Source organism: Marmota flaviventris, chromosome 3 (assembly GCF_047511675.1).
Source record: "Marmota flaviventris isolate mMarFla1 chromosome 3, mMarFla1.hap1, whole genome shotgun sequence".
NCBI lineage: Eukaryota > Metazoa > Chordata > Mammalia > Rodentia > Sciuridae > Marmota > Marmota flaviventris.
Genome location: NC_092500.1, coordinates 142,371,809 through 142,387,705, shown reverse-complemented (window position 1 = coordinate 142,387,705; position 15,897 = coordinate 142,371,809). Strand labels below are relative to the sequence as shown.

At 35.6% G+C, this 15,897-nt stretch overlaps 1 protein-coding gene and 1 long non-coding RNA gene across 2 annotated transcripts in view; one reads left to right on the top strand and one right to left on the bottom strand.

The window, feature by feature from the left end:
• The window catches only part of Fam149a (family with sequence similarity 149 member A), a 34,162-nt gene extending 22,799 nt beyond the window's left edge, over positions 1–11,363 (top strand). Inside the window, exons 12-14 of the mRNA XM_071610478.1 lie at positions 241–369; positions 486–564; positions 8,244–11,363. Coding sequence (XP_071466579.1) covers positions 241–369; positions 486–564; positions 8,244–8,317 — 282 coding nt within the window. The 3' untranslated portion in view covers positions 8,318–11,363. The remainder of the gene's footprint in view (positions 1–240; positions 370–485; positions 565–8,243) is intronic.
• LOC139705260 (uncharacterized) overlaps positions 1–15,897 on the bottom strand; it is a 33,688-nt gene that overhangs the window by 10,698 nt on the left and 7,093 nt on the right. The gene's annotated exons all lie outside the window — the stretch shown is intronic.

Here is a 15,897-nt window from a genome sequence, read left to right as displayed (position 1 = left end):
AGGTTTTTAATACCTATTTACCTATTATGGCATTACCTTTTGGGGGGACTTAATAATATAATAATGTAATTAAAACATATAGATATTTAGAAGTCCTTGTATTTGGCAAATTTAAATAAGTATTTTAAAGTAAGTAACTCAGTGAATAAATAAGTGAATGACTGAAGCATCCATAGATGTTGTTTTGTCTTTCTAAGGAATGTATTTCTTTTAAACAAGAGTGTATTATTCTTCATTCAGTACAGGGGAAGGTATCCCCCAAACCACGTGTCAAGTGCAATGCCTGATGGCATAGAAAGATCCCCTCTCCGAGAAAAAACCATTACCCTGGAACAACTTTCAAGGCCCAACACAACCCATACATTCCGGGTAGGTCTGCTGTTGCTGTTAACCATAACTTTGATTAAAACAAAACAAAACACAACAAAAAAGATATTTTGTTTTTTAAATAAAGCTCATCCCTCATTTTATTTTCCTCTTAACAGTCGGATACACCTCGAAAAGGTTCACTTACAACGATGGAATTTGCTGGTCACACATGGACAGGTCAAAGTATTTTGATAGGTCAGTATTTTCTTGTTTCTTTTTTTTTTAAACCTAAAACTATTTTTTTTATTTATATATGACAGCAGAATGCATTACAATTCTTATTACACATATAGAGCACAATTTTTCATATCACTGGTTGTATACAAAGTATATTCACATCAATTCATGTCTTCATACATGTACTTTGGATAATAATGTCCATCACATTCCACCATTATTTCTTTTTTTTATTGGTTGTTCAAAACATTACAAAACTCTTGACATATCATATTTCATACATTAGATTCAAGTGGGTTATGAACTCCCATTTTTACCCCAAATACAGATTGCAGAATCACATCGGTTACACATCCACATTTTTACATAATGCACCATTATTTCTAACCCCATGTCCCCTCCCTTCCCCTCCAATCCCTCTGCCCTATCTAGAGTTTGTCTATTCCTCCCATGCTCCCTCTCCCTATCCCACTATGAATCAGCCTCCTTATATCAGAGAAAACATTCGGCATTTGGTTTTTTGGTATTGGCTAATTTCATTTAGCATTATCTTCTCTCCATCCATTTACCTGCAAACTCCATGATTTTATTCTCTTTTATTGCTGAGTAATATTCCATTGTGTATATACGCCACATTTTTTTTTATCCATTCATCTATTGAAGGGCATCTAGGTTGGTTCCACAGTTTAGCTATTGTGAATTGTGCTGCTATAAACATTGATGTGGCTGTGTCCCTGTAGTATGCTGTTCTGAAGTCCTTTGGGTATAGACCAAGGAGAGGGATAGCTAGGTCAAATGGTGGTTCCATTCCCAATTTTTCAAGAAATCTCCATACTGCTTTCCATATTGACTGTACCAATTTGAAGCCCCACCAGCAGTGTATGAGTGTACCTTTTCCCCAACATTCTCACCAACACTTATTGTTGTTTGTCTTCATATTAAATAGCTGACATTCTGACTGGAGTGAGATGAAATCTTAGAGTGGTTTTGATTTGGATTTCTCTAATTGCTAGTGCTAATGGGCATTTTTTCATATATTTGTTGATTAATTGTATATCATCTTCTGAGAAGTGTCTGTTCATGTCCTTGGCCCATTTATTGATTAGGTTATTTGTTTTTTTGGTGGTTAACTTTTTGAGTTCTTTATATTCTAGAGATTAGTGCTCTATCTGATGTGTAAGGGGTAAATATTTGCTCCCAAGATGTAGGTTCTCTGTTCACCTCACAGATTGTTTCTTTTGCTGAGAAGAAACTTTTTTGTTTGAGTATATCCCATTTATTGATACTTGATTTTAATTCTTGTGCCATAGGAGTCTTATTAAGGAAGTTGGGGCCTAACCCCACATGATGGAGATTAGGGCCTACTTTTTCTTCTATTAGATGCAGGGTCTCTGGTTTTATTCCTAAGTCCTTGATCCATTTTCAGTTGAGTTTTGTGCATAGTGAGAGATAGGGGTTTAATTTCATTTTGTTGCATATGGATTCCCTGTTTTCCCAGCACCATTTGTTGAAGAGGCTATCTTTTCTCCAGTGCATGTTTTTGGTACCTTTGTCTAATACAAGATAATTGTAATTTTGTGGGTTAGTCTCTGTGTCCTCTGTTCTGTACCATTGGTCTACCAATCTGTTTTGGTGCCAATACCATGCTGTTTATGTTACTATTGCTCTGTACTATAGTTTAAGGTCTGGTATAGGGATGCCACCTTCTTCACTCTTCCTTCTAAGGATTGCTTTATCTGTTCTGGGTCTCTTATTTTCCCAGATGAATTTCATGATTGCTTTTTATTTCTATAAGGAATGTCATTGGGATTTTGATCAGAATTGCATTAAATCTGTATAGTGCTTTTGGAAGTATAGTCCTTTTGATAATATATCCAAGAACAAGGTAGATCTTTCCATCTTCTAAAGTCTTCTTTGACTTCTTTCTTTAGGGTTCTCTAATTTTCATTGTATAGATCTTTCACTCTTTCATGAAGTTGATTCCCAAGTTGTGTTTTTTTTTTTTTTTTTTTGAGGCTATTGTAAATGGGGTAGTTTTCCTCATTTCCCTTTCAGAGGATTTGTCACTGATATACAGAAATGCCTTTGATTTATGAGTGTTGATTTTGTATCCTGCTACTTTTCTGAATTCATTTAATAGTTCTAGAAGTTTTCTGGTGGAACTTTTAGGGTCTTCTAGATATAGAATCATATCATCAGCAAATAGTGCCAATTTGAGTTCTTTTTTTCCAATGTGTATCCCTTTAATTTCTTTCATCTCTCTAATTGCTCTAGTCAGTGTTACAAGAAGTATGTTAAATAAAAGTCCTGAAAGAGGGTATCCCTGTCTTGTTCCAGTTTTTTAGAGGGAATGCCTTCAATTTTTCTCCATTTAGAATGATGTTGGCCTGGGACTTAGCATAGATGGCCTTTATGATGTTGAAATATGTTCCTGGTATCCCTAATTTTTCTAATGTTTTGAACATAAAGGGATGCTGTATTTTGTCAAATGTTTTCTCTGTGTCTATTTAGATGATCATATGATTCTTATCTTTAAGTCTGTTGATGTGATGAATTACATTTATTGATTTCTCTATGTTGAACCAACTTTGCATCCCTGGGATGAATCCTACTTGATCATGGTGCACGATCTTTTTGATATGTTTTTGTATTCGATTTTCCAGAATCTTATTGAGAATTTTTGCATCTGTGTTCATCAGAGATATTGGTCTGAAGTTTTCTTTTTTTTGTTGTGTCTTTGCCTGGTTTTGGAATCAGAGTAATATTAGCCTCACAGGATGAGTTTGGAAATGCTGCCTCTTTTTCTATTCCTGAAATAAATTGAAGAGTATTGGTATTAATTCTTCTTTAAAGGTCTTGTAGAACATGGCTGTTTATCCATCCAGTCCTGGGCTTTTCATGGTTGGTAGACTTTTGATGGTGTCTGCTATTTCATCACTTGAAATTGATCTGTTTAAATTGTATATATCATCTTGATTCAATTTGGGCAAATTATATGACTCTAGAAAATTGTCAAGGCCTTCAATATTTTCTATTTTACTGGAGTACAAGTTTTCAAAATAATTCTAATTATCTTCTGTATTTCTGTAGTGTCTGTTGTGATATTTCCTTTTTCATCACCTATATTAGTGATTTGAGTTTTCTCTCTGATCCTCTTCATTAGCATGGCTAAGGGTCTGTCAATTTTATTTATTTTTTCAAAGAACCAACTTTTTGTTCTGTCAATTTTTTCAGTTGTTTCTTTTGTTTAAATTTCATTGATTTCAGCTCTGATTTTAATTATTTCCTGTCTTCTGCTGCTTTTGGGTGTTGATTTGTTCCTCTTTTTCTAGGGCTTTGAGATGTAATGTTAAGTCATTTATTTGTTGACTTTTTCTTCTTTTAAAGAATGAACTCCATGCAAAGAACTTTCCTCTTAGAACTGCTTTCATAGTGTCCCAGAGATTTTGATATGTTGTATCTATGTTCTCATTCACCTCTAAAAATTTTTTAATCTCCTCCTTGATGTCTTCTGTAATCCATTGTTCATTCAGTAGCATATAGTTTAGTCTCCAGGTATTGGAGTGGATTTCATTTTTTATTTTATCATTGATTTCTGATTTCATTCCATTATGATCTGATAGAATGCAGGGTAGTATCTCTACTTTTTTATATTTGCTAAGAGTTGCTTTGTGGCATAGTATATGGTCTATTTTAGAGAAGGATCCATGTGCTGCTGAGAAAAAAGTGTAGTCTCTCGTTGAAGGATGAATTATTCTATATATGTCAGTTAAGTCTAAATTATTGATTGTATTATTGGGTTTTATAGTTTCTTTGTTCAGCTTTTGTTTGGAAGATCTATCTAGTGATGAAAGAGGTGTATTAAAGTCACCCAGAATTATTATGTTGTGGTCTATTTGACTCTTGAACTTGGGAAGAGTTTGTTTGATGAACGTAGATGCTTCATTGTTTGGGGCACATATATTTAAAATTGTTAAGTCTTGTTGGTGTATGGTTCCCTTGAGCAGTATGTAGTGTCCTTCTTCATCCTTTTTGATTGAATTTAGTTTGAAGTCTGCTTTATTTGATATGAGGATGGAAACCCCTGCTTGCTTCCGTGGTTCATGTGAGTGGTATGATTTTTCCCAACCCTTTACTTTCAGTCTGTGGATGTCTTTTTCTATGAGATGAGTCTCTTGGAGACAGCATATTGTTGAGTCTTTCTTTCTTTCTTTCTTTTTTTTTTTTTTTTGATCCAATCTACTAGTCTATGTCTTTTGATTAGTGAGTTTAAGCCATTAACATTCAGGGTTATTATTGAGATGTGATTTGTATTCTTAGCCATTTTTGTTTATTTTTAGTATTTAATATGTCTTAGTTTCACCTCTGATTAGTTCTTTTCTGATTTTTCTATAGTGTAATCACTCCCTCTGTTGATTTTCATCATTGTTTTTTATTTCCTCCTCTTGGAATATTTTGCTGAGGATGTTCTGTAGTGCAGGCTTTCTAGTTGTAATTTTTTAAACTTTTGTTTATCATGAAAGGTTTTTATTTCATCATCAGATCTAAAGCTTAGTTTTTCTGGATATAAGATTCTTGGTTGGCATCCATTTTCTTTCAGAGCTGGTTAAATGAACTCCTTCTCTAACATTTTATCAACTTCGCTGTTCATGGGTTCTGTTATTATAGTGTCCTGGCATCCTGGATCTGGGTCCTGCCCAAGTTGGAGTGGATGGATCTGGGTCGCTGGGCTTGACCTTCCTAGGTAGTCTATTGGTCCAAAGTGAGGATGGAAACCCCTGCTTGCTTCCATGGTTCATGTGAGTGGTATGATTTTTCCCAACCCTTCACCTTCAGTCTGTGGTTGTATTTTTCTATGAGATGAGTCTCTTGGAGACAGCATATTGTTGGGTCTTTTTTTTTTTTAATCCAATCTGCTAGTCTATGTCTTTTGATTGGTGAGTCCTGCACCAGAGGCTAGGCTCTGGAGGGTATCTGCCCCGCCGGGGGATGGGTGGACTGTGCCTGCTCTACCTGGGACCCACATAGGCCAATGTGGGTGGATCTAGGCTGCTGGGCTTGTGTGGGTGGATCTAGGCTGCTGGGCTTGACCTCGACAGGTCAGTAGTTTTTACATATAAAGATAATGATGAATTTGCAAAACTTTAAGTTTCATAAAATGAAATTGAAGGTTATCTACCTGATAGGCCTATTTTGACCATGTAGAAGAAAATAGTAAGTGTCCATGATCTGTGGCTCTACCTTCAGAAATTCTATCAAGAGAAAACCTGTACATATCAGCAGGGGCCACAGCAGCTGCAGGGTGGAAAGGAGAAAATGGATCAGTGCTCTTAATGAACTGGGGTCTCATTTTCATTAAAAAAAAAAAAAAGGAAAATCCTTTCTGCAATCAAGTTTTCATGCTTTTCTTCTAAATGAAACCATTATCCTATATTATCTTTGAAAATCTAATGATAATAGTGCTTGAGAAAATGAGCACAGATTTGCTAATTATTTTCTATCCTAAAACTTTCCAGATATATTTTCATCCTAGTATGTTTTTGATTAATGAAATTATAGTTTGAATGTAGGCCGGGCATAATTTGATTTTCAAACTAATACCAACATTTCCTTTTTCCCATGGAGGCAGCACTGATCATGTGAGATGTGCTGTTCTGGAATCTGCTGGGTTCCCACCCTGGCTCTACACTGACAAGATGTGCAGTCCTAAGAAAGTCCAAACCTCTCTGAACCTCAGTTTCTTATTTTATAACAGATTATATAGATAAAATAGTTGTTGGAAAATCTATGAAAAGGACATAGCTAGATGCCAGGCATATACTACTTGCTCAGAATTATAAGCTATTTGTATCATAAATAGTCTTAATGTCAAGGATAATGTATTTGTGTTAAGGGAAATTTTAAATATCATTCTAAAAGTAAAATAGGTAAATTTTAGGCATAATATAACAGATTTATCACCGTTAATATCAGCCTTTCGGGGAGGGGGGGGAGGGAGGGCTGGGGTTGTGGCTTAGTGGTAGAGAGCTTACGTAGTAGCATGGGTGAGGCACTGGGTTCCAACCTCTGCACCATATAAAAATGAAATAATAAAGATATTGTGTCCACCTACAACTAAAACAACCCCAAATATTAAAAAAAAAAAAAAAAATCAGCCTTTCTACAGTTTTATAGCATAGTGATGTCAGGGATTCTTTAGTCCTTTGAAGTTTTTCTCTTATACTAATAGCCCTAGGCTGCTGTGGCTTTTGTTGCTTTTTATGTTCCTTAGCAGTGTTAGCCATCATTTTTAGTGACAATAAGATTCCTGTAAATGGCCACTGTGCTGCATTATAACGTATGACTTTTAACATAGTTGTAGATAGTAGGGGGAAAGTAAGCACTGATTTGTTTATTATTCAGTAACAATATACCAGGGAAGTCTCACCCTGTGCTAGGTTATGATATAAGGGCCAAGATTCAAAATATCAAGGATGGATCTGGGGGTGTGGGGGTGTGGCTCAGTGGCAGAGCACTTGCCTACCATGTTTAAGGCCCTGAGTTTGATCTTCAACAACTCCCTGCCTCCCCCACCCTCCCCCCCACCCTCTCTCTCTCTCTCTTTCACACACACACACACACACACACACACACACACAGCAAACAAACACAAAAACATCAGAATGCTTTGGTTTGTGCTTCAAGGAACTTTCGGTCTTATGGGGAAGATGATGGAAATGGTCATGAGAGGTGATCAGGATCACCTAGCTCAATCTTCAGGCAGTAACGGGTGCAGAGGGGCTTCCCAGAGGAGATGAACACCACATGAGGTGTGAGAAAGGAATGAAGGCTGTCAACTGAGATTGGTATCAAAAGAAGGAACTGAAGGAATTTTGAGGAACTCAGTTTTGGAGATGTTTACTGCAGCACAAGTGGACATGTCTAATAGGTTGTTTGGATGCACAAAAAATGAGAGGAGGAGGAGGTAAGAGAGCTGGGCTCTGAACAGTTTTAAATCTGCACTCCTAATCTTTCACCAAATACTTAGTCAGTGTCTTCTCTTATCAATAACTTTGATATCATTGATGGTCAGAGATCGTTCTCATTTCTGTAGAAGCAACCAGGGGAACATAAGGGTTTCTAAGGCTTATTTTCTTTTTCTCTGACAAGCAGGCACTTGGCCTCCTTGTTCTCTTTGCTTCCAAGTCAAGAAGCACCAGGAGCTACTAACTTAGCTTTCCATTTATACTTGGGCAGGAAAAATAATAATAATAATAATGACCCTTTCTTTTTCTCAGGACTGCAAATGACAGTCTTTGTATATGAGAATTGCCTGGTTGGTGGAAGAGGAAACATTAAAATATTTTTTGGTGGGGCTGGGGATATAGCTCAGTTGGTATAGTGCTTGTGTCACATGCACAGGGCCCTGGATTCAATCCCCAGCACCAAAAAAAAAAATTTTTTTTTCCCCTTTTTAAAAAGTATCATGTTGGGCTGGGTTTGTGGCTCAGTGGTAGAGTGCTTGCCCAGCATGTGTGAGGCACTGGGGTTCGATTCTCAGCACCACATACCAATAGATAAATATTTAAAAATTCATCAACAACTAATAAAAAATATTTTTTAAAAAGTATCATCTACATGGAGTGTACAAAACAATCCTCTTGAGAGGTTGAACTTTTAACATTCTAATGAGAATTACTTTCTGGTTTGTGTTTCAGGTTCACAATATTTGCCTAAATCTTTTCAGAGGACAACTGTGACTTCAAGAAAGAGATTCCAAGTGGCATCTTGATATTAATTCACCAGAACCATGGACTCACTGGAGCATCCAAAGCCTCAGCATGCCATTTTTCACTTGAAAAGTGGAAGAACAAGTATTATATTATTTATCTGTTTATCTGACAGTCTGCAATGTTAGGCTACCTGAGTGAAATGCAAATATAATAAGTAATTTCATTTGAACACCTCACATTCTAAAGAACATGGAAATCAAAGTCACTAATCTTCTTTACTGGGAGCATTCCTGAGGTTCTTCAGGCTTTGCTCAGAAGACCTAATATGTGTTTCAATTCCATCATTCTATCAGTTACGCACACAGAGAGTGTGTGCCTATATGCACACTCGAATAATATATATGATATATATTATCTAGGTCTATGCCATTTTGTAACTTTGTATCTTAATTTTTTAAATCTCATTCTCTTAATAATTCCATCAAAATCCTAATCACTAATAGATATAACTTCCTTCTTTGAAAACTAGTAAAGTTGTGTTTGAGATAATCTGTCCCATTTGGAAAAGATTCTGATTATTCTAGTCACGGTGCTGACTTTGTTATATCTGTTTAAAAGTGCTTTAATCATGAGCTTCTTTGTGCATCGTCAGTGGCTAATTAATTTTAAGCCAACTGTGTGTTACTAGTTTTTATTTCAAAGGCAAGCCTTGCATTGAAAGTCCCCACATTTATACATTTTTAAAGCTGAATACAAAACATAATTAAAACTGGTTCCATATGTCTTCATCCTCATTATTTCAACTGAGTGTCCATGCACTGGAGAGAAAGCTTTGCAGCAGCATCGTCCTTATATTGTCACCATCTCATCTGTGCTCTAATGTCACCTCTGCAGTAAAGTCCCCACCCAGCCCATTTGCTTAAAGCAGCAGCTCCGTCCCCCCCTCCTCTCTTCCTGACCTGCTCTATCTTCCTCAGTGCATGTCTCCCTATCTGACAGTACTGCAGAAAATGGAGTGGGGAATGGAAAGGAGAAACGTCAATTGGAGGCAAAGCTGATTTATAGTGGCTTAAGTCCTTGTATTCTTCTCAGATCAGCATATTTTTTCTTTGCTATCAGATAATTATTGTACCTTATCAATCTGATTTTCATTAATCCAAGTTAAACTTTATACATAAATCTCGACCATGTCCAGTGTGATAAAGGGAATGGGTAAAGGTCAGGGGGATGGGCTGGCTGTGAAACAAAAGCTACAAAAGTAGTATATTAAGAAATAAAGACAAAAAGGCAAGAATTATATAGTTTCAAAGCAGGGGCGTGTCGGGTTGAGCAGACGTGATGAGTCTGATTCCTAACAATGAGATAAAAGCCAGCGCTTGCTTTATTTATAGAGGTACAGACCAAAGGGGATCCATAGGGATCTCCTTCCTTGGGGACAGGATAAGAGTAGAGATAAACAGGTTGCCCTAGGCAGGTTATGCCCATCTCTGGGCAGTGGTGTTTGATCCTAAGGCTGTGAGGTAAGGCAGGGTGCCGACATGATCTGGGATTTTTTGAACCCCGGGGATTTCACCTAGGAGTTTTCAAAAAAGCAGCTTCCCTGCTTTTTTGGAACAAACAAACCCATAATTTATATATAGCTCACAACACATAAACACATGTGTATCACATAAATGTGTGACAAATTATTTTCAAACATTTCTGCCTATGAGGGGTCAGGATCATTTTCTATTAGAGATGTTTGGAAATTAAAAAGCATGCTGAGGGGTTGGGGTAGAGCACTTGCCTTGCACGCATGAGGCACTGGGTTCAATCCTCAGCACCACATAAAAATAAACAAATCAAATAAAGATATTGTGTCTATTTAAAAAAAAAGCATGCTGAGACTAGAATTAGTGTTTTTGGTTTTGTTTTTTAAAATCACAGAATAACAAGTAAAAATGGGCCTAGAGTCTTGCCTCCATTTGATGATTTCTCCATTATATGCTCCACTCCATCTTCATAGCCAGGGAACATGTTAGGGAGTGGAAATGAGAAGGACCAGTATCTTTTTACCTCTTTTGGGGTGGCTAGTCTACGGAGCTCAACTCCCTAACTCAGTGAATATTGCTAATGCTTAGTTTCTCACACGAAGAAGACCAAAAGCATTTTGAAAATTTTCTAAATTACTCAACATTAGCTATGGAAACATTTAAGAGAAAACCCCAGTCTTGGTTCAGCAGTTGTCCAGCTTGAGTAATTTCTAGATGGGTGAGTGGTTTGGAACCCTTGTTTGCAGACTCCCTCATTAGTTGCTGTCCGGTCCCCCAGAGCTGCTAGAAGAGCTGTCCATTCTGCTCTCTCACAGCCATTCAGGCAACTTTATATTACTCTCTAGACACCATCCAACTGCTTCCCTATTCAGCCCAAATATCTTGCAAGGGAGATGGCAGACAGGCAGCCTACCTAACAAAGAGATTGAGCATCCAAGATAAATTCTTTTTTCCTAGAAAATCACTGAATCTCTTTATTATTTTATAATGGTAAAAAGTACTTTGAAAAATAGAACCAAATACAATGATAGTGAACTTTATCTTCTAAACATTTAGATTAGAAGATCAAGTGCTGTTAGAGACTACATAAGGACTTGGTTCTCTTATTGATTCTAAAAGTGCTATCCCATAGCAATTTTTTTCCACTTGTGTAAAAGATATTTTATTTATAGGCTAAATGAGATTGAAAGGTTAGTACATAATCCTTATATCAAGGATGGTGCTTTTAAACTAATAAAGTAAAAATTAGAGCAGCATTTCCACAACTACCTATTTTGCTAAAAGAATCTTAGAATTTTTCTGCTAAAAAAATTGAAAAGAGGCAAATTTAATTATTTCTGAGATCACCCAAAACCAAAGAAGGAATGGAGAAAATTTAAAATAATCTAGGAAAGTCTAAAATATCACAGAAAACTGTTAGATTTTATAAATTTAATATAAAAGGAAGTATTCATATATATTGTTCTGACCTAGAGTGGAATTTCTATACCATATTGAGATGTATGTTTCTATATATAAATCATTTCAGTATATTTTTTATTTTCATTGTTTTCTTATGACTATAGATCATTGTTCAGGATTTTTAATTCCTTAACTTTTAATAAAATATCAAAGTGTTGAAAGTTTTAAAAAATTCATTGCATTTGTAAAAGCACCTTTACACTCTCAATTTTTATATAATTTATACACCTATCTACTTTGCAATTTCTAATACACAGGCATTCATTCAATCATTTCTAACTACATAACAAGCCTTTCCCAGTGAATTCAAAATATATAAACATACACATCTGTGAAAGTTTACTTCATTTATAAATACTCCACTGTAATCTGTTTCAGAAGATGACATTTCTACTGATAATCATCATGAACTTATTGTTTCATAATATATTAATTCCTTTTTTGTGTAAAGTGTTCTCAGCATTGGACTGAATAAAAGTTTTGCTATAAAAGAATTTAGATTTTAGTAAAGGAGATATGCTATAAACAACATATAGAAACATACAATAAGGTCAGCTAGCAATAAATGCTATGGAGAAACAAAACAAGGCAATGTGACCAAGTACCACTTTAGCTGACATCTTCAGATATCTGCAGCTGGGGTTTGGAGAGGAGGTGTAGACTGGAGATGATATAAATTTGGGAATTGTTGCTTGCACAGGTGCTCCTAAACTTACAGTGGGGTTACATCCTGATAAAACTATCATAAATCCAAAATATCATAAGTCAAAAATGCATTTAATATACCTAACTTACCAAACAACATAGCTTATCCAAGCCTGTCTTAAATGTTCTCACAGTACTTACATTAGCCTTGAGTTGGGAAAAATCATCTAACACAAAGCCTCATTCATAATAACATATCGACCATCTCATGTAATTTTTTTGAATACTTGCATCCAAATAAAACCTGGTAATGCGTGCACTACACGTTAGAGTTATTGACTCTCATGACTGTGTGACTGGCTGGGCGCAGTAGCTTGCCATTCCCAGCATCACATGAGTATTCTGTAGCATATTGCAAGCCCAAGAAATATTCAAGATTTAAAGTTCAAATTCTGTTTTCTTTGGAATCAGTGTTGCTTTTGTATCATTATATAGTTGAAAAATTCTGTGTAGCCATCATAAGTCAGGAACTGTCTATACAGTCCATAGGTATGAAATGGATGAGATACATTATCAGTGTAGACAGACAGTGAGTGTAGAAAAGTAGGGTAGGAGGAACAGATTAATAAACTGTTCTGAGATTTGAGCATGTCAAATCTGCAGGTCTAGGATGTGAAGAAAAACCAGAAAAGTACACTGAGAATGAACGGCTGATGAAGGGAAGTCAAAATCAAGATAATGTGGAATCCTCAGAGTTAAATGGAGAGAAAAGTGTTACAAAGAAGGGACAAGACCTGAAATGCTGTTGATAAGTCAATTTATATAAAATGAAGAATTGACCAAAAGAGTTAGCCAGATGGAAGATGTAGGTAACCGCTAAAGTTTGAGTATGTCCCCCAAATTGATTGTTTTGGAAACCTTATCCCTAAAGTCATGTGTTAATGGTATTTGGAAGTGGAACCTTTGGGATGTAATTAGGATTAGATGAGGTCATGATGGCAGGGCCCCTATGGTGCAATTAGTGGCTTTTTTTAGAAAAAAAAAAAGGTACTAGGCAAGTGCTCTACTACTGAGCCACAACCCAAGGCCAAAACTTTATTCTTTATAAATTACCCAGTCTGTGGTATTTGGTTAGAGCAAGAGAAAATGGGCTAAGACAATGACCTTTAAAGAAAACCTCTCTTCCTACTGAGGATCATAAAAATTGTAATGGCCAAGGAACAGATATTTGGAGGTACACACAAAGGCAATATGAGAAAGAAAGTTGGTAAACAGGAAAACTATGTTGAGGTTAATGTTTTGTTTTTTTTTTTTCCTTTGTGATGCTGAGGATTGAACCCAGAGCCTCACTCATGCTAGGCAAGTACTATATACACTTTGACCAAATGGCTGGGCATCATAACCAAATCCACATCTAAGAATTTGCTATTACAAGACCTCCTCAAAGACAGCTACAAAACATTTCTGGAAGAAACTAAAGAGGAGCCAAATAAATTAAGTGATGTATCACACTCATGAATTGGAAGACTCAGTATTATAAAGTGTCAATTCTCTTCATATTGGTTTTTATGTTAAACTCAATTGGATATTCATTATTTTTAAAAAATAGATATGTCATTACTGCGCACGGACACACTTACACTCATACACACACACACACACACACACACACACACACACACACATTACAGATGGCTCTCATACCTAAATGCAAAAGGTAAAATTACAAAGTTTCTAGAAATTAACAATGAGAGATTTTCTTTTTTACCTTGTGGTAGGCAAAGGTTTTCTAAACAGGATAAAAAGTATTAACTACAATGGAAAGATTAATAAACTGTACTTCATTAAAATTTTAAAACATTCTACTCATCTAATTACATAGAAAAGATAATTGTAGTATATATCTGGCAAAGGTCTTGTAATCAAAGGACTTGTAAAATACAAAGTACTTATACTTTATATAGACATATATAACAATTGTCAATTAATTATACAAATGCATATATATATATATATATATATATATATATATATATATATAAAACTCTTTCAAGTCACCAAAATTTTATACAATTCCATTGTTAAACATGGGCAAATAACTTAACAGGCACTTTTGAAAATAGTCAATAACCTCATGAAAAGATGCTCTCCATTACAAGTTGTCAAGACAATGCATGTTAAAATCTCATTGTCATACCACTATGCCACCTAATGGAATAACTTCTTTTAAAAAAGATACTATCAAAAGTTAGCAAGCATACGAAATATCTGGAACTAATCATAGATTGCTAATGTAAATTGGTACATTGGAAAATTGGCAGTTAATATTAAGGCTAAATATGAATATACTCTATACCCACTAAGTTTACTCCTAGACATATATATATATATATATATTCAATAGAAATGTGTACACATGTGAATCAAAAACATCTAAGAGAGTGATCATACATAATTATTTATAACATAAGAGACTTGGAAACAACTGAAACATTCATTGGCAGTAAAATGACTAATAAATTATGATATATTCAAACAATGGAATAATACATAGCTGTGAAAATAAGGTAAAAATATTGTGCTCAGTACTACAGATTCATCTCATAATGTTGAGTTTAAGAAACTAGATACAAAAATTATTATTGATTGTATGTTCTATGGTACAATTTGGGTGATGGCTAGATTTTTGTCCATAAAATTGTACATTTAGGTACCATTCACTCTATTGATCTATTTGATCTTGGTATGTATGATTCAAACATGGGTGACAAAGTTCCCTGCTACCTTTTTGATGGATGTGTATAAGAATCCAGCCAGGAATTTATTTTATAATCTAAATTAAATATCTTTTTCATATCAGAAATCATTCCAAGTGACAAAAAAATTTAGGAAAACAAAAGTATTAACATTTAAAAAGACTTTCTGTAGTTTATAATGTCTCTGGCCCATGACTTTAACCTTCAAATGTACTGACTGTAAGCAGGGGAGACTGTCAAAGTCCTGGACCTAAGATTTTCCAAGTGGCATGGGCATCCTTTAATATGGAATGAATTTTCAGAAGAGGTAACAAGGAGACAGTTTCCTGCTCAGTTAGCTTAGCTCACTGAACAATCTGTTCATGGTGAGCCTTCTTAGTTGCAACACTATGTACTCTGTAGTCACAAGGCTGTCCTGTGAGGAGGTTACTTCCATGCACTTCTTTCTGGCTGTCTAGTTTGGTTTGAAATTTTACTATTCCAAAGCAGGATGAGAACAGTCCTTATCTGCCAATAAGGGAAATACAGAAAGATGACTAAGGGACAAAGGTCTTATTTTATTGCCCCTTCTCCCCCAAATCTCCGGTACCCCTCTTTCTCTCCTGTACAAATTGACTTTAAAATAAAGATGAAAGTTCTAAGCCTGGCAGTCCAGGTCTCTCTGGTTTTGCTCCCCCCCTACCTATGCACATTATCTCCCACTACTCACTATGAATGGCCAAGAAGGGACTTTGATGGCTTGAGACTCTTCACGCCCTTCCTTGCTTTGGAGCCTTTCTTTGCCCATGTTCTTATGTGCTGCTGCCTGTTGTACCCCCCCACTCTCCCTTTACTAAGGGAGAGGTTATATGGTGTAGCCTTGTTATGTCCAAAGAGATGATTAGTGAGTCAAATATAGATATATTTTCTACTTTTATAGTTGGAATTCACCTTACAGCTCCACTTCAATCTTTTATGGAGAAAGAAGATAAAGCCCAAGAGATATATTTAAAGATATTAAATATAAATGATTTTTTTTTCAGTGCCAGGGATCTGATCTAGGGCCTTGCACATGCTAAACCAATAGTCTACCACTGAGCTGTGCCTCAGCTCAATGCATTGAGTTTTTAAAGAAGTCTTGAAGCAATTAGAGAGTGTAGAAGTGAATACACTAAAAGTGTAAGTTACTTTTCTCCATTTTCACTCCAAGAAGTTGATCAGTGCTTTCCTTAATCATCAGTCTAGCTGTAAGAAAAAACAAAACAA